Source organism: Eleutherodactylus coqui, chromosome 12, assembly GCF_035609145.1.
Source record: "Eleutherodactylus coqui strain aEleCoq1 chromosome 12, aEleCoq1.hap1, whole genome shotgun sequence".
In the NCBI taxonomy this organism is placed as follows: Eukaryota; Metazoa; Chordata; class Amphibia; order Anura; family Eleutherodactylidae; genus Eleutherodactylus; species Eleutherodactylus coqui.
The window spans coordinates 131,834,688-131,860,215 of NC_089848.1; the positions used below are offsets into that span (position 1 = coordinate 131,834,688).

At 45.2% G+C, this 25,528-nt stretch overlaps 1 protein-coding gene across 2 annotated transcripts in view; it reads left to right on the top strand.

The window, feature by feature from the left end:
* Positions 1-21,964, top strand: part of APBB1IP (amyloid beta precursor protein binding family B member 1 interacting protein) — a 137,221-nt gene extending 115,257 nt beyond the window's left edge. For both annotated transcript variants that reach the window (XM_066585670.1, XM_066585671.1), the window contains 6 exons: positions 120-263; positions 6,835-6,945; positions 9,663-9,761; positions 12,060-12,162; positions 16,728-16,819; positions 20,762-21,964. In XM_066585670.1, coding sequence (XP_066441767.1) covers positions 120-263; positions 6,835-6,945; positions 9,663-9,761; positions 12,060-12,162; positions 16,728-16,819; positions 20,762-21,448 — 1,236 coding nt within the window. In that variant the 3' untranslated portion in view covers positions 21,449-21,964. The remainder of the gene's footprint in view (positions 1-119; positions 264-6,834; positions 6,946-9,662; positions 9,762-12,059; positions 12,163-16,727; positions 16,820-20,761) is intronic.
* Positions 21,965-25,528: the final 3,564 nt, after the last annotated feature.

Consider the following 25,528-nt stretch of genomic DNA (forward strand, 5'->3'; position numbering starts at 1 on the left):
CATGCAAGTAATTTCGCCAGCCAAGATCTGATATCGAGAAATTAACGTCAAGCGTTTATTTCTGTTTTGCACAGTTCAGCGTTCCATTCTATATGCCCATCCTATTTCTTCTCTTCCAGCAAAACCTCTGTGGACCAACTGTTATCGTGCCGGATCTTGAAGGAGTTTTTTATCTAAAAGAAGATGGCAAAAAGTCTTGGAAGAAAAGATGTTTTCTCCTGCGAGCTTCTGGGATTTATTATGTGCCTAAAGGAAAGACGAAGGTCAGTATATAGAAGAGGAAACCACTCAGGAATGAAGGAGAGGGAAGAATTTCCAGGGTGGCTTCTTCTGGGCACATCTGGGGCACAGGAGAGTCGCGCCACTTGTCTAAATATTCAGATTGTACCTTTTTGTAAGTTTTCCTTGTGTTCTGTTTGCATATATAAGAGTATTCGGTTTATTTTAACGAAAACACTTTAAATGGAGACCATGACCTTCTTCTGATAAACGCAGCTACTTTAACTCTATCCCCAATGGATGGGCAACAAAAATTTTTTCGAGTGCCCTCAACGTAGACTTCTAGTCACCAAAGCAGCCCGGGCTCGCTGAGTCCATCAATAGAACAACTGTCTGGTGGCCAAATATGTTAAATTGCAGGATGTTAATGCAAATAGTCCAAGAAGAGATTCGAGATGCTGCTGATATGGCAACACATTCCTTGTAGACAAGAAAACATTGACTCGTATTGCGCTTCCTACAAACTTTCTCTAATTCTGGCCGGAGTTTTCACTCTTGCAATATTTAACAGATGGTGGAAATTTTGTTTTCTGGTTTATTAGCCGGCGGACTGAGTCACATTTTCGAGGATTGTGTTCTATTATACTTTATAGTGTAAGGCAATGTTATGCTTTCTAATTATACACAGGGTGAGGCAAAAGTCTGGACACTCTTGTTTAACTGGCGTAACAAAGGAGAAAATTGGCAACCAATGTGTAAATGTATTCTTCAGGAGGGAGGCTGCATTTTTTTTTGTGGAAGAAACCTTTTCAGCAGCCATTTTGAACTTTGACATATTGAATTCAGCTCAAGTTTTTCAAATGGGAAGGGAGCCATGGGATATATCAGTCTAGACTGGAATGTATTCAGTAACACACTGGAAGTGTCAGTTTTGCCATATATGTTTAGGAGTTAAGTGAGGGCAAAGTTGGTAAATTGTGTCTGACATCCATGGCCTGTTTTCATTGACGGATCACTTCATGGTGAGAAGAACCTCCATATGTTACAGGGTACTTTATTCCCATCCGTGCTCAATAAGAACAGTAAATTCCTGCGTTACCTTTAACAGAAAGGTTCGCCTCCACACTTTGCTGTGCTGTACACAGATGCCCAAATGTGCAATTTGTTGGGCCCTGGATTGGGCCGAGATGTCCTGTAGAATGGCCTATACGTTCATCAGACTTAACGCCTGTAGACTTTTTTGTCTATGGGGCCACTTACGCAATATGGTTAACAGCAAATCTTGCAGTGCTGTTATCTCCTGGTGTGACCTGACACCGATGTTCCCTCTCTCGAAATGCAGCTACTCACCTTTTCCTCTGCCTGCCTCTATGTTGCCTTGTATTGCTGGGGTCCTTGGTTCAAATCTCATTATTGAACATTTGCATGGAAATTAAAAAACTCCATACAGATGTTATTCTTGGTCAGATTCAAACCTAGAACTCCAGCATTCAAAGCCAACAGTGCTAACCACTGAGCCACCACATTTAACCTCTCTCCAACAGATGAGAAAAAAGAGAAAAATAAACAAGAGAGCATAAAAACTCCATACAGATGTCATCCATGGTCAGATGTGAACCTAGAACTCCAGCACTGCAAGGCATCAACACTAACCACAGAGCCACCGTGCCCCTACATTTTACTCTCCAGAGGAGGAGAATCAAAAAGACACTGGAGAACACAAATTTAGTTGACTTAGATCCCCAGTTTTTCTCTATCACATTAACTTTTTAAGACACATGATACCCTCCATTTTTCTCAGAAAAGATACAAAATGTATATACAATAGAAAATCCCAATCCTCAAGGCAGCCACTCTACCTCTTGTGTCATACAGTTTACTGGACAGCTCCCCTGCTGAATCATAGCCTAGTCCTTGCTCCTGTTGATCCAGTTCTGGACTTGCCCCGCTGGCCTTGTACCTCACTCCTTGCATGATTATCGTGCTTACAGCCAAAAGTCTAACTTCACCACCTGCCTTCCTTCAAACTGTGAATTGATGCTACCCGTTACTGACCTCTGGCTTCACCCTGACTACGTTATCTGTCCACTCGGGTTGTAGTAAGAGACTCCGAACCAGCACCATATTGTTACATATAGATTGGATGTCCCAATTCCTCCCTTATACCACGTATGTTATGGCAATACACAAAGCCACTGTCACTTCTAAAGTATTGCAGAAATGCAATTTCTCTGAATCGAAAGTAGGATACTCTCTCTCGGACAGATTTTTGCTGCAGAATCCGCAGCGGGCGTCTGGCCACCGGTTCCACAACAATGTCCGTCCATAGCATGCAATGTAAAATGCAGCACCGAAAGGAAGAATACAGAGAACTACTGGGGGGGGGGGGGGGTCAGCGGCCGTCACAGGGCCTGATTCCGCTGCGGGATCCCACGTGCGGAATCCGACCCGGCTGTGTGCATTCGGCCTTAGTTGTAGAAAAAGAACCTGATGTGATAGAAGAAAACTAACTGCATTTTTGAAATCAGTATTATTTTTATAATTATTTTAGTCTAAATCACCTAAAAGACCAAAGTCAGCAAAAATGTTGTTCAGAACTTTTCCCCAGTGGAATAAAGACAAAGAGAACATACAAACTCCATGCAGATGTTGTCCATAGTCAGCCTTGAAACTAGAACTCCAGTGCTAGCCAGTGAACCAACAAGCTTCTCTCTTCTCCATAGGAGAAGATCTTCTTATTCTCTTGCTTCTTCACCTTCTACTCTGCAGGAGAAAGAAGAAGAAAGAGGAAGAAGATGGAGAAGGAAGTAGGAAAGATAAGCAGGGCAGCTCAGTGTCAGCATTGCTGGGGTCCTAGTCCTTTGTGTTTCTCCTTTTCCTCCAGAGAAGAAAGAACAAACATGGCGGCTCAGTATTAGCATTGCTGGGGGCCAAGGTTCAGATCTGTCCAAGGACAACATCTGCATGGAGTTTATATGTTATCTCTTTGTGTTTCTCCTTTTCCTCCTCCTCCAGAGAAGAAAGAACAAACATGGCGGCTCAGTTGTAAAGCTGGAGTTCTAAGGTGAAATATGTCCAAGGGCAACATCTGTATGGAGTTTTTATGCTCCCTTTGGGTTGGGGGGGCGGTTGTTGGCACCACAGCCTTGGACCATCTCCCATTGGCACTCTATGACGTCGCACACCGCTGCTCTTGAAGGTCATCGGAGCACTTCTCAGGTCTGCACAGACCACAGTGACAATAAATATTAATCCACCCAGAGGTCTGCTATCCAACAATTGTCGTGCGTCTCCCACAAGATGGACGGCGCTGGTATCTCTCTGCCGCACCACCGCAGACGATGAACACGTTACAATAGCAGAATCAATCCATATGTTCTCCTATTGACTGATGGCTCCTGCGGGAACCGATAAGACACAATAATAATGGGATCGGCAGCGTTACCTCCAGCGGATCGCATTGATTAATCTATATACTCATTAAGTGACGGCGTCGCGGATGACGGAGGTTTCTGGATCTGCATTTGTCACTTCTTTCTCTTGTGGAATATTTTAAAGGGTGAGAATCGGCGCAGCATGAAATGGTTGCATCCAAACAGCGAGTCCCCGTTATCTCAGGTTGCCATAGCAACCGCTCAAGAACAAAAGAAGAGTGACTTTCATAACAAATGACGGGGGGGAAAAAAGGTGCCACATAATAGCTGATCTATTCTTCCACTGTCATTTTACATACAAAGAAAGCAAAACGCATTCAGTCTCCCCAGAAGGCGCAGCGAGCGCGAAACGTAAAAAACGGAGGAATAAACAGGTTGTATGATATTTTTCATTTAAAAATAATCGATGCGAGCGCCGGAGAATAAAAGGCGAAGCACCGTGTGATCCGCTGAGAGCCAAGGTGACTCCATGTGACAGCAGTTCATTTCTAACACTGCGACACATCGGGGACATTGGGGCAGATTTATGTCTTAAAGGGATGCGTCATCAGAAAATGGTCAATTGTGTAAAACAAGTTTTTGTTAAACCTATATTTTTAAGAATTTTTGGTGATTTTTTTTTTTCTTCAGCTTTTGATGCCACCATCTGTATTTTAAAAACACTAAAATCCTGCAGTTCCTATATTGACCACTAAGCCTAATAATAGTCACAGCTCACCTCCTCCCCCTCCCTGCACACTGACCACTAAGCCTAATAATAGTCTGACACTTCCTGTTCTGTAGAGAGAACTCATCTGTCTTCTCATTATCATCACAGACAGGATTACACTGAGAAGAGACACCTATATATAGATAACACAGGATCCACCATTCACAATAGTCACAGCTCACCTCCTCCCCTCGCTGTACAGACAGGATTACACTGAGAAGAGACACCTATATATAGATAACACAGGATCCACCATTCACAATAGTCACAGCTCATTTCCTCCCCTCCCTGTACAGATAGGATTACACTGAGAGGTAACACCTATATATAGATAACACAGGAGCCACCATTCACAACAGTCACAGCTCCCCTCCTCCCCTCCCTGTACAGGCAGGATTACACTGAGAGGGGACACCTATATATAGATAACACAGGAGCCACTATTCACAATAGTCACAGCTCACCTCCTCCCCTCCCTGCACAGACAAGATTACACTGAGAGGGGACACCTATATATAGATAACACAGGAGCCACCATCCACAATAGTCACAGCTCACCTCCTCCTCTCCCTGCACAGACAAGATTACACTGAGAGGAGACACCTATATATAGATAACACAGGATCCACCACTCACAATTGTCACAGCTCACCTCCTCCCCTCCCTGTACAGACAGGATTACACTGAGAGGAGACACCTATATATAGACAACACAGGAGCCACCATTCACAATAGTCACAGCTCACCTCCTCCCCTCCCTGTACAGACAGGATACCACTGAGAGGAGACACCTATACATAGATAACACAGGAGCCACCATTCACAATAGCCACAGCTCACCTCCTCCCCTCACTGCACAGCCAGGATTACACTGAGAGGAGACACCTATATATAGATAACACAGGAGCCACCATTCACAATAGTCACAGCTCACCTCCTCCCCTCCCTGTACAGACAGGATACCACTGAGAGGAGACACCTATATATAGATAACACAGGAGCCACCATTCACAATAGCCACAGCTCACCTCCTCCCCTCCCTGTACAAACAGGAGTACACTGAGAAGTGACACCTATATATAGATAACACAGGACCCATCATTCACAATAGTCACAGCTCACCTCCTCCCCTCCCTGTACAGACAGGATTACACTGAGAGGAGATACCTATATATAGATATCACAGGAGCCACCATTCACAATAGTCACAGCTCACCTCCTCCCCTCCCTGTACAGACAGGATTACACTGAGAGGTGATACCTATATATAGATAACACAGGATCCACCATTCACAATAGTCACAGATCACCTCCTCCCCCCACTGCACAGACAGGATTACACTGAGAGGAGACACCTATATATAGATAACACAGGATCCACCATTCACAATAGTCACAGCTCACCTCCTCCCCTCTCTGTACAGGCAGAAGTACACTGAGAGGTGATACCTATATATAGATAACACAGGATCCACCACTCACAATTGTCACAGCTCACCTCCTCCCCTCCCTGTACAGACAGGATTACACTGAGAGGAGACACCTATATATAGATAACACAGGATCCACCATTCACAATAGTCACAGCTCACCTCCTCCCCTCCCTGTACAGGCAGGATTACACTGAGAGGAGACAACTATATATAGATAACACAGGATCCACCATTCACAATAGTCACAGATCACCTCCTCCCCTCGCTGTACAGACAGAATTACACTGAGAGGAGACACCTATATATAGATAACACAGGAGCCACCATTCACAATAGTCACAGCTCACCTCCTCCCCTCCCTGTACAGACAGGATTACAGTGAGAGGTGATACCTATATATAGATAACACAAGATCCACCATTCACAATAGTCACAGCTCACCTCCTCCCCTCCCTATACAGACAGGATTACACTGACAGGTGACACCTATATAAAGATAACACAGGAGCCACCATTCACAATAGTCACAGCTCACCTCCTCCCCTCCCTGTACAGACAGGATTACACTGAGAATCTTAGAATGGTAGAGTTGGAAGGGACCTCCAGGGTCTCTGGGTCCAACCTCCTGCTTGGTGCAGCATTCACTAAATCATCCCAGACAGATGTTTGTTCAGCCCCATTCCTTTGACAAGCTCATATTGACCGCTGTGCCTGAAGGGTTAAATGGCTGGGATCAGAGGTTTCTCTTATCTGGCCCATTACTGTTGGAGCCCATTGGTCAGACATTTCTGGGCTCCTGCTGCTGCCCGCATAGACATAGCTCCTGCGCCCTTACAATCCTGCGGACACATATGTGCACCCTCCAACATGGAACCCTACAGACAGAGTAGAACCATGAGGGGTGGACTTTGCTACTTGGATCAGTCAGTCGTAGATTGCCTGAGTCGGTTTATTACATTTGTGTATTTTCAGACCTTTAACCGCGGCCGTGCAACAATTGTCTCCCTTTCCCAGTTACAGCCATGTTCTTGCTTTGCAGACGTCTCGTGATTTGGCTTCTTTCATCCAGTTTGAGAACGTCAACGTTTATTATGGAATGCAGTATAAAGTGAAGTACAAGGCGCCCACCGATCACTGCTTCGTCCTGAAGGTAGGTTGCCGGAAAATGAGACGTCAACGTACCGTAAGTGATTCCTACACTCTCAGAGGTGGTCAGCCGGCACTCGGGGAATTAGGAATAGCTTCTTATCTCATATGGGGCTGTTTTAGTTTTCATCTTTACGCCTCAGCTGCTCATGAAGAATCAGAACCCCCATGCGGAATCTGTAACAAGACCCCCAACCTGCCCTCTACCTGTATTGCTGAAGGGATACTTTTTAAAATCTTCGATCCCCTTTCTTGGCCCCCCACGGCCCTCTCATGGCACTTTCCTGTACAGAAATTATCACTGGAGTGCAACATAAAATCACGTAACAAGTTTCAGTGTGAATCCACATTAGATGGGAAAACCCAGCGATGGGAGCGACTTCCAACGAGGCCGGTCATGGATGCTAGACTAGCCGGGGTCTCACCGCCAACCTCAGGGGTTTTCTCGTGTAACGGTGTGGAGTCATTTACATATCGGCCTGAGATGGAACTGCTTGCCGAGTTTTGCAGTAAAGTGACAACTTCTTCTAGAGGCGGATTGCTTTACGAAGAGTAACCATCCATCTACCTGGACTGCGCTCGCTGGTAAAAGCACCTGACCTTGATTTGCGTCGGCTGAGCGTTACACGAAGTAGGTTACCATAACCCGGCGCGGTGCTTCCTATCTGACACGTTTGTCATATTTCTAATTACGCTTGGAGCTCAAGCATCATTCACTTTAATCCGATCCATTTATCTGCAAAGTTCACAAGAAGTCGAATCTGGCAGCAACATTCCAGAGGAGAGTCTGCCATCTGCTGGCGACGCGGCGGGCGCAGCCATGCGTTACTATTACTGTATATTCATTAGTCTCCAGCGCTGCACCTCCATCTGTATGACGCTGGTAGACCGAGAACAAGTAAGGAGCGTCAGATCCTCACATTCCTCTTCATGCAAGCCGTAGTCTCACCATCACCGCTACGATGCAACGTCCCGCCTTGCTGTCTCGGGGAGCAGAATGGCTGATCTACTGTTACGTATCCAAGTGTGAGCGGGGGGCGTATTACTTACTAATATGTCTGTAACAGAAAGGGTGCAGTCACATGGGTCCTTCGGCGCGATTCGCATCGCACACCACACAGCCACGCTTATCTGCATGTTCTGTTCTCTCATTTCTCCATCTCACACCCATTACAAATAGGGAGTTGTACTTTCATGCGTCTCGCAACGCACAAAGCTCGCGTGATTTTCTCGCCTGTGTCAATGCACCTTAAGGGCTGCTTCAGACGATTGGATGCGCAACATATTTGCATAGTTAATAATCTAGATTTCAACACGTATCAGTGCATAGTACTGTACTTCTGCGCACACAGGTCCGCTCACATGTGCGCGGCACACCCCCTCCATGATTTAAAAGGTTATTTAGCCCAATGAAGTCCAGATGTGTTCTTCCTGTACACAGAATTGCGCAGCGCATTGTGCAATTGCGTGGGTATTGCATGAGCATTTGCACACCTCCCATAGACTTCCATGGGGCTCTTGGCATTCAAATGTGCGGAAAACTAGAGCAGGTCCTCTATTTTTGCGCACACACGATATATGCACGCAAAATACGGAAATGAAAACGCGTTGAAATCAGTGGGCTCATTCTCTGTCTATTGTGCGGGCAAATTTTGTGAACCTAAAAACACACAAATATGGTTGAAGAAGCCCTAAGGAAAGAAATAGTATCTGAGAAATGTCCTTCTGACTACTTAATACTCCACAGGACGCAGCCATATCCGCCTGTAGTCTGTAGATTTTGGAAGATCCCATTCACCCCTTGAGGACACGGACATTTCTCCTTTTCCATTTTCTCCTCCTCACTTTCAAAAAAATCCTAATTTTTAAAATGTTTTTGTTGACAGCTCCATGAAAGCTCTGCGCACCTCTGCTGTACATGTGACAGATGTCCCAGGGGTGTTGTGGGCGCCACAGGCTCCTGTTTTGATGGGGAGGCCTGCAGGGCCTTGGGGGTCTGAGGATGAGTCCATGTAGCTGCTGGAGGATAGAGGATGTTGTGTGTAATGAACTAGCCGTTTGTCACAAGGGGTTAAGACAGGAGGTCTCATTCAATACCTAAAGACCCTTATCTGGTAGGGGAGTGACAAATGCTATAAAAGTGTATTTCGCTTTGGAGGACCCAGTATGCTGGTGTATTATGTAGACAGTATATTGATTTTTATGAGAATTGTGTAATGCTTCACTTGGCCTGTGGTGGCGATGCAGGGAAACTGAATGCTTGCTGTAAGTTTGCTCCCATTGATCACAGTTGATCGCTGCAGATCCCAACTGCAGGACATCCTGTGATCAGGTCATCAGAGACACTCCTAACGAAAAGGGATTATCCAAAGTCTATCACCAAGTTTCCCAATAACAGATCGAATTAAGACAAGGTTGAGCCCCTCTATGATGTCTTACTAGTTTGTATGGACAGTATTTCTCAAGGTATCAAGATACCCACAATGCTGTGGTATATATCATACAGGGCATGTATTATATACTCTGTGATACATATTAAACCCCCAGCATGAGGATAATGTGAGGACCCCTTGAGACATGACATTTTCACTGAGGGGTACACATACGACTGGGAGATCTCAGGTGTTTGGGTATTTGATAAGCCACTGCCTGACCGTATATCATCCATGTAACGAGACATAAAACATTCATTAAGTTTGGTATCTGATGTTATTTTTGCAGCATCCACAAATTCAGAAGGAATCTCCATACATAAAGTACTTGTGCTGCGAGGACCCCTGGGTACTCCACCAGTGGGTGACCGGTATACGAATAGCAAAGGTAAGAAAGCAATGGACCCGCCAACAAATCTCCGTGGGTCCTCCAACGACTCGGACGTTCATACAGAAAATTAAGAAAATAAATTGACCTCATTGACTCAGAATTTCCCGTATTACAAGCAGCTGGCCTGAGAATCGAGCCACGTGGCTGGTCTATAGTGATACCACCATTCTTACCCCCGGTGACATCAAGTTGTCCAAGTCACTTTGTTTGTAGAAGCCTCTAAAATTTCCTAAGTAACTTATATCTACCAATATGTCAACCTGTAAGAGGCTTGATGGGAGTGGTCTATTTGAGGGCGTGGCTAACCTATAGGGCGTGGCATGGTTAACCCCTTAGTGACAGAGCTTTTTTATCCATTTTTCATTTTTTCCTCCTCCCTTTTAAAAAAAATCGTAACTCCTTTATTTATCCATCAACGTCGCTGTATGAGGGCTTGTTTTTTGCGGTACGAGTTGTATTTTTGAATGGTACTATTTATTGTACCATATAATGTACTGAAAAAACTTTTAAAAAATTCTAAGTGGAGAGAAATTGAAATAAATGACATTCCACCATCTTTCAGTGCATCCTGTTTTTACAGCGCACAAAGTGCAACAAAAATGACCTGATAACTTTATTCTATGGGTCGCTACGGTTACTAGGATACCAAACTTATATAGTTTTTTTGCTGTAGTACTTGTATTTTTTTTAAAGATATTTAGTTTTTGAAAATTATTTTCTGTCTTTATTTTCCGCGCACAATAACTTTTTTATTTTTTTGCCGACATAGTTGTTTGAGGGCTCATTTTCTGTGGGACGTCCTGACGTTTCCGTTGGTACCATTTTTGTATACAAAAGACTTTTTGATCGCTTTTTTATTCCATTTTTTTCTTGGAAACAGAGCGCATTTCTGGGGTTCTGTATTTTTTTTTTCCGGACGACGTTCACCATGCGGGGTAAATAATGCATTGCTTTGCTAGATTGAACTTTTACGAACGCAGCGATACCAAATATGTATTTTTGCTTTATTATTTTGATTCTTTTATTGCAAATATGGTAAAAGTTTTTTTGTTTTTTTTTAACAATTAGTAAAACTTTTTTTTATTTTTACACTTTCTTTTAATCCTCCTAGGGGACCACAACACACGATGCTTTGATTGCTCCTGCAGTATGATGTAATGCCATAGCACCTGCACGGCTTCCCCCATCACACTGCAGGGTGGGGGGGGGCATACAGGACCCCCAAACATCGTACGGGGGATTTAAATGGCTAGTAGCTGCGATCGGCCGCAAGGCCGATTGTAGCTATTACCCCCGGGTGTCAGCTGTAATAAACAGCTGACGCCCGTGCTGTATGGGGGCACATAGCGGCGCTATCTCCCTCAATACGTGTCCTGCAATGGCAGAACGTAAAAACACTATTGGGCAGTCACTAAGGGGTTAAAGAGTGTTTCCACTTCAAAAAATTTCTTTAACAACTGGGCATGGTAGAAAATAACGAAAGAGACAATACTCACCTCTCTTCAGCCTCTACGGCGCTAAGCGGCTCCCGATATGTAAGTTTGGCAAAATCCAGGTGACTGCTGCCGCCAATCAGAGGCCGCGGCAGAGGTCATCACCCATTGCTCACATCCTGGGTGACACTTTGCCAGGAGTTCAAACCGGTGAGGCTGCAGCCTCTGATTGGCTGCAGCAGTCATCTGACTTTTGGCAGATGTGCATACTGGGAGGGCAGCCGGAGCTGCTCAGCAGTTTCCCAGGGGGCTAAGGAGAGGTGAGTACTGTCTCTTTCATTATTTTATACTATGCCCAGGGTGAAGGACAGTGCAGTCAAGTCATGTTAGATGGCAATAGTGCTTTGTCATACTATGACTTTGGCTTCCCAGAAGGGAATGGAGAGCGGTGGAAAGGCAACTGAAGTAGCCAGGTGGTGCAATAACTGGTGAGTATGCTACATTTTTTGTTTTACTGTCTGACCAACAGGTGCCAGGGGGTCGGGGACCCAAAATCTAGGTGTAACCTGACACATCTGTATAAAAAGCTACACTCATGGTCAGACCTTGCAGTTCCATCACAGAACTTCAAGGAAGCATAAAGTCTAGTTTAAAGATCTTCTAAGTCGTCATTCACATCGACAAGTGCTGAACGTAGCGCAAAAGGTCTCGAAAATGTAGCCTTTACAAGCTGTGATAACCAGGATCTGGCTGGTACGAGCCCTGAGGACCTTCTTCCCACTCCTTGGTCCCAACAGATTGCCATCATAAACAAATGCTTTTTGGTTTCACAGGCCAATGAAACTCTTTGTTTTATTTCTAGTATGGAAAAACCTTATATGACAACTATAAGACTGCGGTCCACAAAGCCGGCCTCTCCTCCCACTGGTCAACTCTCAGCAATCCGTCGGGGCCGAGCACAGCAGGTAAATGTACATAGCTGATAGCACATAGTGCGGAACACAACCTGTCATACCATCTTGGGCGCCCCCAGTCATCTGGACACGCTAAGACGTGTTTGTGTAGCTGCTTACAGGTAGTTTCAATATCAGAGGAGTAGCGCACTTACAGTACTAACAGTGCACTCTGCAATCTCTGAGAGCCCCCATATACAAGGGGCTGCTGATAAGTCTTTGGCTTTACCCAGAAATAAACAAGATAGGAAGATGACACTTTCCATTTCTCCCACATCCTCTCCACTGATGCCAACACACTTCTTACATCTGTATTCCAAGTTCTGTAAGCCTTGCAAAAAGGATTTCGGTTGTGCCTCAAACCAGTCATCCATAGCAGCCATGGCATCAGAAATAGTGTGAAATTTGGTCCCCTTGAGGTGTTTCTTCAGGTTTGGAAACAGATGATAGTCGGAGGGAGCTAGATCTGGTGAAGAAGGTGGGTGGTCAACCAGCTGGAAACCTAGCTCCACCAGTTTTGCCGTGGTCGCTTGTGCAGTGTGAGCGGAGGCGTTGTCTTGCAGGAACAAGATTCCTTTGGACAGCTTGCTGCACCTTTTGGCCTTCAGAGCTGCCTTCAATTGGTCCAAAAGTTCAATGTAATCCCTTGTATTGATGGTGGAAACATTTTGAAAGTGGTCCACTAGCAGCATGCCCTCCTTATCCCAGAGCACAGACGCCATCGCCTTAGTGGCTGAACGTCTTTGAGCAAGGAGAACCACTGTGCCTCCATTCTTTTGACTGCTCCTTGGTTCAGGGTCATACACATAAATCCAGGTCTCATCCATAGTGACCGGTCCATCCAGGAAGTTCTTATCAGTCTGGAAACGCTGACAAATGGACCGGGAAGTTTTCACTCGATGCTTTTCTGATCTGTTGTCAGACATTTGGGGACCCACTTTGCAGATCGCTTCATGTTCAAATGTTCATGGATAATGACACAAACACGTTCACCAGAAGTCCCCATGATGTCGGCTGTTCCTGCAGCCGGCCGATTCTCCAGTATGAGGTTGTGCGCAGCATCGACGATCTCCGGAACAACAACCCCTCTCGGTCGTCCAGGACGTTCCTCCTCATTGGTGCTGCAGTGGGCCGTCAGTTCCTAACTGTAGTATATGAAGGGCGTTGATCCCCCGATGTCTGCCACATATCGCCATGAATATCCTTCCAGGACTTTCCTTGCAGAAACAAGAATGTTATCACTCCTCTGCTCTCATTTGCCGTAAATATCGCCTTAGACTCCGCCATTTTGTTTTCCCGCGTGCCAAGATCACTGTTGCCATAAGCTACAAACACAACATTTTGAAAACATATATTAGACACATAAGGCTTTCATGTGATGTAACATTCGTTACCATAGAAACAAAAAAAGAACACAAAGCCAAAGACGTATCAGCAGAATGGGGTACATTAACCCGTTTGGCATTACAGAAAGAAGTATATGAGTTACAGAGGTGGTTGTCTACGAAAGGTCCGGAAAGTCTTCAGACCCTCTCCGTTTTTTACAATTTCTTATGTTGTGTTTTCCCCTCATTCTGCACTCAATATCCCATGATGACAAAGTGACAACAGAAAGGAAGAAATGTTTGTACATTTTCTAAAAAAAATGAGAAACTAACATTTTGTATTGACATAAATCTTCTCTCTGGTGTGACATTTAGCTCTGGGGTCTTCCATATTTGAGATGTTTCCACACCTTGATTGGAGTCACCTGCGGTAAATTCAGTTAATTGGACATCATTTTATGTCTATATAAGATCTCACGATGCATATCAGAACCAAAACTGCAGCCTCCACCAATCCAGGCTTTATGGCAGTGTGGCCAGAAAAAAGCCTCCTCAGATCTTCGCCTCCACACAATCCTGTCTCTGAGCTCTGCAGGCTGTTCTTTCCTCCTCATGGCTTGGTTTGGCTCGGATATGTATTGTGAGCGGTGAGACCTTATATAGACTTAAATCAAGGTGTAGAAACATCTCAAACATGATCAAGAAAAGTGGGAGGCCGCCAGAGACAAAAAAATTAGGTGTCATAACAAAGAGTGTGAATACTTAACGTCAAGACAAAATGGTAGTTTTTCATTTTTAAACAATTACAAAGATTTCTCCCATTCTCTTGTCCCTTTGTCATTATGGGGTACTGAGTGTAGAATGAGGGGGGGAAATGTGACATTTTTTTAATTTCTACAGGTCTTTCCAGACCCCCTGTGTGAATGCGACTCTCTCCATTATAGTTTATGGGAGTTTAAAAATGGTAGGCTTCCACTACAACACCTATCGTCTACAATGGAGAGAGCCAAGCATGGTCACCTCTATCGGGGGAGGAGGGAACCCCCATTCTCCCAATAAGTGGGAGTCCTGGATGTGAAAATGACGTATAGATTTGATATGCCATAAATTGTCTCAGAATGCCTGTTTACGATGCATTGTGGCCCTTGGGGTTCCGTATGACAGTGCAGCACTTGGACCACAGAAGGCTGAGCATCCCGGCTGTACATTATACTAGATACTCTTGCTCTTTGTATCTCCTTGAAATCAGTCCATAATGGTGGACAGGGTGCAAGTCAAAAGAATACGCAGCCCTTTAAGCGACCTTTCACACAGCACTGAATAGGCAGTAAGTTCTGTACTAAAATCTGCGGGCTCCCTGCGGATTTTGATGTAGAACTGAAAATGGCTTAAAACCTGCCTGCAATCCAGCATCAAAATATGCAGCTAGACCTGTGGATTTTGCTGTGGAATTTCACAGCTGCAGATTTAGCTGCGTCCAGCAGTGTAAATCTGTCTCGTGGGACAGGTCCCTCAGTTTCTAGTTGCTCACCCGTGACACTCCTCCACCCTACCAAAAGTAACTGGACTCCTGAGCATTTCCATATGTTATTACTTAGTGGGGCTCCTTTTGCCCCAATGGCATCAGATACTCTCCATGGCATACTTCCTACTAACATCTGATACATTTCAGGTGGTATTTCCCTGCATTCATCCTGCAAACATCTGGTGATGCTTGGTCCTTTTCAAAGAAGATGGACACTGTTCATATTTCCTGACCCGACATTTCAGTTCATCGCAAATATGTTCAGCAGGTTCAGGCCAGGACTCTGTGCAGCCGGTCCAATCATGGAACATCCATATCTTCATACCAACATTGTTGGGTGTGTGACGAGCTGCGTTGTCTTGTTGGCAGTATGGCCGACCATTCCCAGAGTATTACCACATTGTCAGCAGCACATTATTGTCTAATGACATAAATGTCAGGTTCACCTCCGTGTTCATGGTTCCTGTCACTAAAACCAATGGACTGAGACCATGCCACGTAAAATACCCCGAGACCATAACGGAACCTCTGCCATACTTAATTGTTGGCACAACACACTCAGGTAAAAGGCTTCCTCAGGCTCCTCCACACCTGGGTACGTCCATCTGATGTGAAGAACGAGTAGTGGGATTCGTCACTCCATAGCACGTTCTTCCATTGCTCAACTGTTCATTGATGACTCTCCTTGCACCATTGTAGCCGAGCTGATGCGTTGCACTTTGTGATGGACGGCTTATGTGCAGCGGTATAACCCATATATCTAATAGCACGCAGTTCCCATCACAAACTATGGATGATACCTCCAAGGGTTTGCGTCTTATGTAGTGTGGTTTACGACACGTGGCATGTTAATAAGACACAATCCATTCTACTTCTACGGGGGTCCAAATACTTCTGGTAGGACAGTATATGTTTCAAGCAAGATGTACTGATTCAGGTGACCACACAATGAAGACGGGACCCTCACAATGGCCATGAATGTCATCCTGCTTATTATTAGTCAGATGGAACCCCCAAAGGGGAGGCTGGACTGAAGGCATAACGCAGAGTAGCCTAAGCTGTTAGAGGAGTCCAGCTCGTTGACCGATTCCAATGACGAGCAGCAGAAGGATGAATACAGCTGTGAAGTATAAAACAGGCTGTGACTCCGGATCAATACAAGATGTTACATACTTAGACCAGCTCACACGGCTGTAAGCGTAAAACGCTGCGGGGGTAACACAGCGTTTTACAGCCCTGGAGCCGGCGGTGATCTGGCGTACTGCAATTGTACTGCGCATGACACTGTATCTCACGCACGCTGTCATGGCAGTACACTGCTTTTTATTTATATTTCCCACACCATCGCTTAATGATGGCACGTATACACGCCGCCCGTGCACAATGTAATTGCGTATGGGCGCACATATGTATGTGCCCATAGAGAAGAATGGGCTCTATCTCTATTATATACGTCACAAAATGAAACACTGCGCTCTTTTCTGTGCTCGCATATTACGCAATTCTGACACGCTAATGTGATCGGAACTGCATAAGGCAATGTAACTGATTGCCTGTGACTTACCGCGTATCACATGGGCATACAGCGCCTGCGTAATACACGGTAATCATATGCCCTGTGTGAACCCGACCTTACAAAGGTCCTTCCGATGTCATTTACTGGGAAATTGTTTATATCATTTTGCTATTATTTCTTTGTCTTCTCATTCACTTTTATTTTATTTTAGGCAAAGCCCAAGGAAATGGCCAGGTAGCGCAAAATATAACAAGCGTCAGCTCCAGCTTCTCAGACGCCTGGAAACGTGGAGAAGCAGCTAAGGTACAAATGGAGGCTGGAGCTCCGGGCCGCAATGCAAGACATGTAATAGTACTGGTCTCCGTGTATGGGGAAGAGAGACCTTATGGGCCCCCTGTGACTCCAGGGCCCGGGTCTGACTGCATTTACTGCACCCATTATAGTCTATATAAACACAGACACAGCTTAAAACCCAGAGAAGGGAGAAGCAGTTTTTAATCACTTCTGCCTTCTCCTTTCCAGGCTTCATAGCTCTCAATCAGTGTTATGTACTAAAGAGTGAAAGTGGAAGTATTACTTCTACTATGCAACCTGGCGATCATGTGACTGCCGGGTGCCCCCCTGACCTGGATCAGCTCTGCCAGTGACTATTGTCACTACAAGGGGATGTTTTCCCTTGTTCTCCTATGGATGCGGCTCCTATGGACGCCCCAGCTAAAGTGGAAAAGTGTCACATTTAAAAAAAAAAGACAATGTGAATGTCCCCGGAAGTCTGAAATGACAACATGGGCGACATAGATGGTAAAAAAATAGTTATAGAAATAAGTTTTAAAAATTACAGAATAAAAAAAAAAAAAAAGAAAATACACATAAAAAAGAAAACAAGCCACCGCCAACCAAAACCATTGCTATATGTAATCCACATAGCGTAAATATACTCATTTTAAAAATAAACTACAAATTTAAAAATATCATTTTCTTTTAGCTTTTTACTCCCCAATAAAACAAAAAAACTGAAAACAAATTCAGTGAAAAAAATATTTTAAAAATAGCCCTATGTCATGGAAAAAAATAGCAGCAAAAATACTTTTGGTAGGTGAAGAAAAAGAAATGGGGCAGAAAAACCACCACATGGGTAAAATCTCTAAAAAGTGTCCGATCATTTAGGACCAAAACTAAAGTTTTTCCCCATAATTCTGCTCTCAGTACCCCATAAGGACAAAGTAACAACAGATTTTTAGAATTCTTTATAAAAACTACCATATTGCATTGACATAAGTATTCCCACCCTCTGGTATGACACTTAAAATTTAGCTCTGGGGATCTCCCATTTCTCTGGATTATCTTTAAGATGTTTCTGCACCTTCACTGGAGTCACCTGTTCAGTAGATTGGACATAATTTTAAAAGAATCCTTTCCCCTGTCTATATAAGATCTCGCAGCTCACAATGCAGATCAGAGCCAAAACCAAGCCATGAGGAGGACAGAACTGCCTGTAGAGCTCAGAGACAGGATTGTGTGGAGGCACAGATCTGGAGGAGCTACAAAAACATTTCTGCTAGCCTGAAGGTTCCCGAGCGCCCAGCAGCCTCCATAATACCTACATGGAAGGAGTTTGGAACAACGGAGAGTCTTCCTAGAGCCACCGACTAAGTCATTAGAGAAGAAGGGCTTGGTAAAAAAGGTGACCAAGAACCCAACGGTCACTTTGGCTGAGCTCCAAAGATCCTGTGTGCAGATGGGAAAAACTTGCAGAAGATCAACCATCACTGCAGCCCTGCACCAATCTGGGCTTTATGGCAGAGCGGCCAGAAAGAAGCCTCCTCAGTAAGACACATGGAAGCCGCCTGGAGTTACCAAAGAGCATCTAAAGGACCCTCTGACTACGAGAAACAAGATTCTCTGCTCTGATGACACCAAGATAGAACTTTTGGCCCTCAATTCTAAGCGATCTGTCCGAAGGAAACCAGGCCCCGCTGATCTCCTGCCCAATACCATCCCTACAGTGAAGCCTGGTGTTGGCAGCATCATGCTGGAGGAGGGAAGACCGGTCAGGGGGGATGCAAAGCTGAATGGAGCAAAGTACAGAGATAAAGACAACCTGATCCAGAGCGCAAGGAACCTCAGACTGTACAGAACGGTCACCTTCCAACAAGACAATGACCCTAAGATCACAGCTAAGACCACATAGGAGTGGTCAACTCTGTGAATGTCCTTGAGTAGCCCAGTGAGAACCCTGGCTTGAACCCAATCTCTAGAGAAACCTGACAATGGCTGTCCACAGACAGCCCCCATTCAACCTGACAGAGGGCAGAAAATCCCCAAATCCAGGTGTGCAAACCTTGTGGCATCGTAGCCAAAAGGACTGAAGCCTGGAATCGCTTTCAAATGTGCATCAACTAGTACTGAGTACAGGGGTGTGAATACTTACGTCAATGCTAAATGTATTCATTTTTAAAAAGATTTTAAAGATTTCTTCAATTCTGTTCTCACTTTGTCATTATGGGGTACTGAGTGCAGAATGATGGGGAAACACAAGACCACAACATAACAACATGCAAAAAAAGTGTAAGAGTCTGAAGACTTTCTGGACCCAATGTAGATTCAACCTATAGGCAAGCTCATAACATAAATACAGTAACCAGAACCAAACTCATACAACAAAAGACAACCACAGGACATAGATACAATACCAGAACCAAGCTCATAACATAAGCACAGTAGAACTAAATGACTGTGCTGAGGGGGCCCCGAGGAGCCGACAGAGGAGGCAGAGCCAGGAGGAGGATGATTAATGTAGCTCCGTAGAATGCTGTTGCATGGAAGAAGAAGAGCATCTGGCTAGGTGGACCTAACAGGGATGGAGGTGGGGTGGAAGGGGGGATGATTGCCATTAGCCTACATCTGCCTGGTGCCCCTTACAAACTGGTAACCAAAACTCTGTCTGATTGCACATTATGATACGGCTACTAGAAAATTCCATCAACATAGCAAAATGTAAATAAGTGATTGGGTCTGAAGACTTTCCTGACCCACTGGACATATAATATTGCCTGCTTTATGGGATTAGGCCCTGTTCACATCTGCATTAAGACTTCCTTTTTCTAACAAATCCATTCGTAACAGAGCAAAATAAAATGATAGCAGATTTATAATATAATTGGCCTTAATGTGGTCGTCCCATCTTTGCCAAACATGGCTGAGATGGGAACATCGCAGATTACGAGTTGGCCGTGGTGATGGAAGAAGCCAGGCTCTACTGAGCTACACTGTTTCTGCAACTCCCATAGAAGTTAATGGCAGTTATGCAAACCGCTTAGCTTGCTGTGCTACACTTTTTGAAAACTCCCATTGACTCCTATGGCAGTTACGGAACCAGTGTAGCTCGGTGTGTTCGGCTGGTGGACACCGTAAGACCAACACGATGACCATTGATTTAATGTTGTTTTAAAAGCTCGAATGTTCTTTTATCTCAACCGAAACCGAAGCTCTACGTCTGCAATACAGGCCGAGATATTGGTGTTTAAATCAAGGACCGCTAACGTGCCTCTCTGCAAGGACATAGGAAATACGTCCTGGGCAGGGAAAGGGTTAACTAGTATGTCATCTCATTCCCAAGCCAAAGTTCACTTTGTTTTTGCTTCTTCTGTTACTTTGCTGGAAGTCCTCTTCCTTCTGTCTTTGTTTTCACACAAACGGTTCAGTACCGACAAACAAGCTGCAGTACTAGATGATGGATTAGAAGAGCCGGGCATTCTCTGTCGGGCTTGTAACGCCCCTTCTGCTCTCGAGAAGACTGTTTCTCGGTATTACATGGGCTACGGACTACCCTGTATTATATGTATTTATAGCAATGGCTGCCCTTAGACATTTCCCAGAGGTCCCAGGACTCACGTCAGCGAGGCCGGCTGCATAGCTTTACAGCTGAAGCCTCTCCGACAGTCTCGCTGCTCTTCTTTTCTCTCTACTCTATCCTTAAATTCTGCACTATGCACTTTGAATGTGTCAAGTGGGTTGTCCCTACCACTCACTGTCAATCAATGGCAGGTCAGTTTTACAAGTGTCCTTCTTAGCCAAAACAAGGATTGTAAGCGCTGGAGTCGGTCATGGTCACTGTTTCTACAAGACTGCTAACTCGCATTACACTCAATGATACTTTTCCAAGCTTTAGGACGCACTTAAGTTCATGCAAATCAATGAGATTTTGGGGCTTTCATGAATGTTTTTTGTTTTTCCTTTCTGTAGGGCACTCAACTAAATGAGAACTCCAAAGCTGAAGTTATTAAACAACCAACACCAAAATTAGCAAAAAAGCCTCCGTCTACACCCATAAGATCATCTAGTGCAATACCACCATCGCCACCAACGAAAGCCAAACCGAGCGGAAACATGCCCCCACCACCACCCCCGCTGAAGTTTGTACCTCCAGAGGCTCTACAGCCAGATGATGATTTCCTTCCCCCTCCTCCTCCTGACTTCTTTGACTTGCCCCCTGACTTTTTACCTCCACCTCCTCCATTGACTAATTCTGTGTCTGGTTATGCTCCACTGCCCCCTCCTCCACAGTTAGTGCCAACCACAGGCACCTCTGCTGCACCACTTCCTCCCCCACCGCCACCTTCTGCTTCAGCTTTGCCTCCCCCACCGCCACCTTCTGCTTCAGCTTTGCCTCCCCCACCGCCACCTTCTGCTTCAGCTCCGCCTCCCCCACCGCCACCTTCTGCTTCAGCTCCGCCTCCCCCACCGCCACCTTCTGCTTCAGCTCCACCGCAGCTCCCAGTGAAGAAACAGCCGCCTAATCCTCCAAGAAGAAGTGGCAATACATCTGTGATGTCAAAGGGACTTAGTGCAAATGGCAGCGCCGGCGGCGAACCAGATTTTATGTCGGATTTGATGAAAGCTTTACAAAAGAAGAGAGAAAACACAAACTAGATGGACATCAGACGGCGCCCCCTGCTGAGAGGACGGGGCTGAACAGCCGAAGAGTATATATTTAGGGTCTTACAGACAGTAGTAGATCTGAGGGAAGATGTGCTGTCTTAGAAGACAATGAAGAAGCAGCGATGTAAAAATAGAGTAGGCTGTTATATAGAACCACAGGTATGATATGGGCCAACTAGAGTTTTAAAGGGGTTGTCCAGTTGTAAGCTAGTGATGGCCTATCCTGTAGGATAGGCTATTAGTAGTAGATCGGCAGAGGTTCGCCATCTGGACCCCCGCCAATCAGCTGTTCACCCGCCCAGTGTGCTCATGCACTGAGCTGATTTCTACAGGAAGCAATGAAAAAGGAGGGTGGAGCAAGACCCAGTGAGGGTAGTGGAATATTTATGGAGTACACAGAGTTTTCAATGATTGAGTATTTTGAATGGTGGAGGTGCTGCCAACCAGATGACGCTCCACCAGTGTGGGCGTGAGTGTAGCGAAAAGGATGTGAAAAGAACTGGTATGGAGGCGCAACACTCTAAGCTACTGGAAGATGTAGATCAAAGTCCAATGTGTGATGGTGAAAGCACTTCTTTTTTATTATTATTTTTTCAGAAATTAAAAACCAGCAATGGAATACGCGTTTCGGGGAAGAACCCCTTCGTCAGTTCGGCTGGATAGGACAACAGGATGCCTAGGGGTGACACGATTCCAAAGATATATAGGATGTGTCGGAGGTCCTGTGTGCAGGAGGACAGGGGAGAAAAAAGTGTGTATTGGATGTGTCAGAGGTCCTGTGTGCAGGAGGACAGGGGAGAAAAAAGTGCTTTAACCACTTTTAAAGCACTTTTTTCTCCCCTGTCCTCCTGCACACAGGACCTCCGACACATCCTATATATCTTTGGAATCGTGTCACCCCTAGGCATCCTGTTGTCCTATCCAGCCGAACTGACGAAGGGGTTCTTCCCCGAAACGCGTATTCCATTGCTGGTTTTTAATTTCTGAAAAAATAATAAAAAAGAAGTGCTTTCACCATCACACATTGGACTTTGATCTACATCTTCTAGTAGCTTAGAGTGTTGCGCCTCCATACCAGTTCTTTTCACATCCTTTTTCTACAGGAAGCAGACAGCTCCATTCTCTGTGAATGGTTAGGCTTGGTATTGCAGGCACAGTCTACATTCACTCCAATGGGTACTTTAGCTGCAATACCAAGCCTGGCCACGCAGTGGGAACAAAGCAGTCTGCTTCCTGCAGAAATCAAAGCATGAGCACACCGACCCAGCCAACAGCTGATCAGTCGTGGTCCCAAATGACAGATCCCAGTCGATGTACTATTGATGAATTATCCTAAGAATAGGCCATCAATAGTTTACAACTGGACAATTCCTTTAAAGGAGTTTTCCCACTGATGATATTTATCTATCCCCAAGACAGGGTATAAATACCTGGTCGCTGGAGGTCCAACTGTTGGTGCCCCAGCGATCCTGAGAACGATGTACCCCGAATGCCCAATGTGAACAAAGCGGCGGTGTGCATGCCTGACCACCACTCCATTCACTTCTATGGGATGGGGGAAAATCGACGCACTCGGCTATCTCCCTCCATTCCATAGAAGTGAATAGAGTCACAGTCAAACACGCACACCTCTGCTCCATTCATACCGGGAATTCGGGTGCGCAGTCCTCAGGGTTACTGTAGGAAGCGTCTGAAGCCTCAGCAATCAGACATTTATCCTCAATTCAGGGATAGGGAATAAATGTCTCCTATGGTATTTCATTAAGACAATTATGTCTTATTGCGGTATAAGGACTTTAGACCTGACCCCCTCTCACAACTCCGTTCCCCTGAAGATCCAGAAAAAGATTCAAAAGCAGCTCCCACCTTGCCGGACCCGGCCCTTCCGTGTATTACATGGTCAGCCATTCATTTGGAAGGGTAGCATTTAATATAGCTGAATACAGCGATAACAGCTGATGGTCGGGGGTCCCGGTAGCCAGGCGTGCGGTGGTCAGCTGACTGCCATAGTGCCAGTTTTTGTCTTGATGATACCACGTGCCTTTAAAAAGTAACTGTGCTTTCACAGGGACTTGTCAAAAGTTTTGATCGCTGGGGTCCGGGTGCTGAGACCCCCACAGACCACTAGAATGATCCAGCTGAAGCTCAATAGGAAGTCTATGGACACGTCTTCAGCTAGCGAGCAGTGATAGAGTTCACTTGGTCATTCTATTGATCGATGGGGGTCTCAACACCGGGATCCCCAGTGATTAAAACTTTTGACATGTCCCTATAGCATGACAAGGTATTTAGAAAGCGCAGTTAGGTTTCAGTCTCCTTCCTGTCTTCTGGGTACTTTTTTAAAGGTACCCTGTCACCCCGAGAGGAACATCTAATATTGTATTACTAGACGAGAAGACGCAGAGTCCGCCGCCCCTCCCCCCATGTACATAGGTGCTAATTAGGGGATGACTTATAGCCAACGTTGTCCTGCTGATGCGTTTGAGTGACATCATGAAGTAAACATGAAAGTTACATCTAAGAGAGTGCTGACATCATTTCACCTACTGACTGTATATTCTGTATCTGTGGCTACAACTGGTCACATGCCAGACAACGCAGAGGTGCAAAGGAACTCTATGGGCAAATCCTCGCGTTACGCAGGATGAAGCGGCAGCGTGACCAGTTCTGGATTTTAATGGCTGTGTCTGCAAAGTGCAAAAAAGCTGCAGAGATTCTTTGGAATGGCTTCGATATTTTATAACCTTTTTTTTTGCATTGATGCTCCAATTCTCATCGCTATTTCAGAATATTGGGGGACATTTACAAAGGCCGCACGCCAGAATGCAGCTGTACAAAAGTAGCTAAATTTGCGCAAGCTCTACTTTTCTTACTCTTGAATCAGCCTCACCATTTTTCAAAAAGTGGGTGGTGCTTTCAGGAGGGGGTGTGGCCACCCAGCACCAATAGATTAATATATAATTTGCGCTACAAACTGGCGTAAGCTATGCCAGAAATGCACCCTTGGTTGGTAGCAGGCGTACGTTTCTGATAAGGTGCACGGAATACATGAAGAGGTGTGAGGAAATGCCAGGCTCAGAACATTTCCACCATTGTGTGATATCCTGTTTTTCAGTGTGCCCTTCTGGTACGGAGAAAGGATCAGTGCCAGCCTTCAGTTACATGGCACCGTGTGGCGCAGAGTGTTAAGGCAGCAGTATGCAGTCCTAAGCTCTTGCTCATGACCTGAAGGTTGCGGGTTCAATCCCCCACATGGGTCAGGCAAGCTGGCTAAGCGGCCTTCCATCTTTCTGAGGTCAGTTAAATGAGTACCTAGCTTGCTGGGGGGTGATAAATACATTACCTGGAAGAGCTGTGGAATAAGTTGGTGCTAAACAAGTCCCTGTTCACTTTTTAAAACATTTTGTTATATTGTGGTCTTGTGCAAATGCACTCAGTATCCCGTGACAACAGAATGGTGGAAATCTTTGTAATTAAAAAGAAAATGAAAAGCTACTATTCACCTCGTCTGGTGTAAAAGCACGGGGCAGTTATTGCTGGGACAAACTGTCGGGCATCTGCACCCAACAGATCGTCCCGTGGAAAAGGGCCCTAACGCATTATAAGATAGGAACAACCATTTAAGAAGTAGACTACTTAAAGGAACAGTAAACCTAAAAATGAATTTTAAAAAATGAGCATTTTGCATGATTTTCTGCAGCTCCTGATATACAGATGTGTATTTCCTTAAAGTTGTGATAAGTGAAATCCTAACCTAGAGCTGCTGTATCATAACTTCTACTTCTGGGCCATTTCCAACACCGGGTCACATGGTATGGGACAGTCCCTATGCCCGTCACATCATTGGAAGTATTGGCTCTGTGGTTCATCCTTTTTAAGTAAGCCAGCCACCTTCTCTTTCACTGCGTCGGCCATAACTGTGAAGGGGTTGGCGTAGTTATTAAGGTCAGGTGAAGAGCCAATGATGGAACGGGCACAGAGAAGGGGCAACATGGCTGGAAGTCGAGGTTCTGACACCAGGTCATGCGGTATGTATCGGCCATGGCAGAGGAGGGGGCTGGCATAGTTATT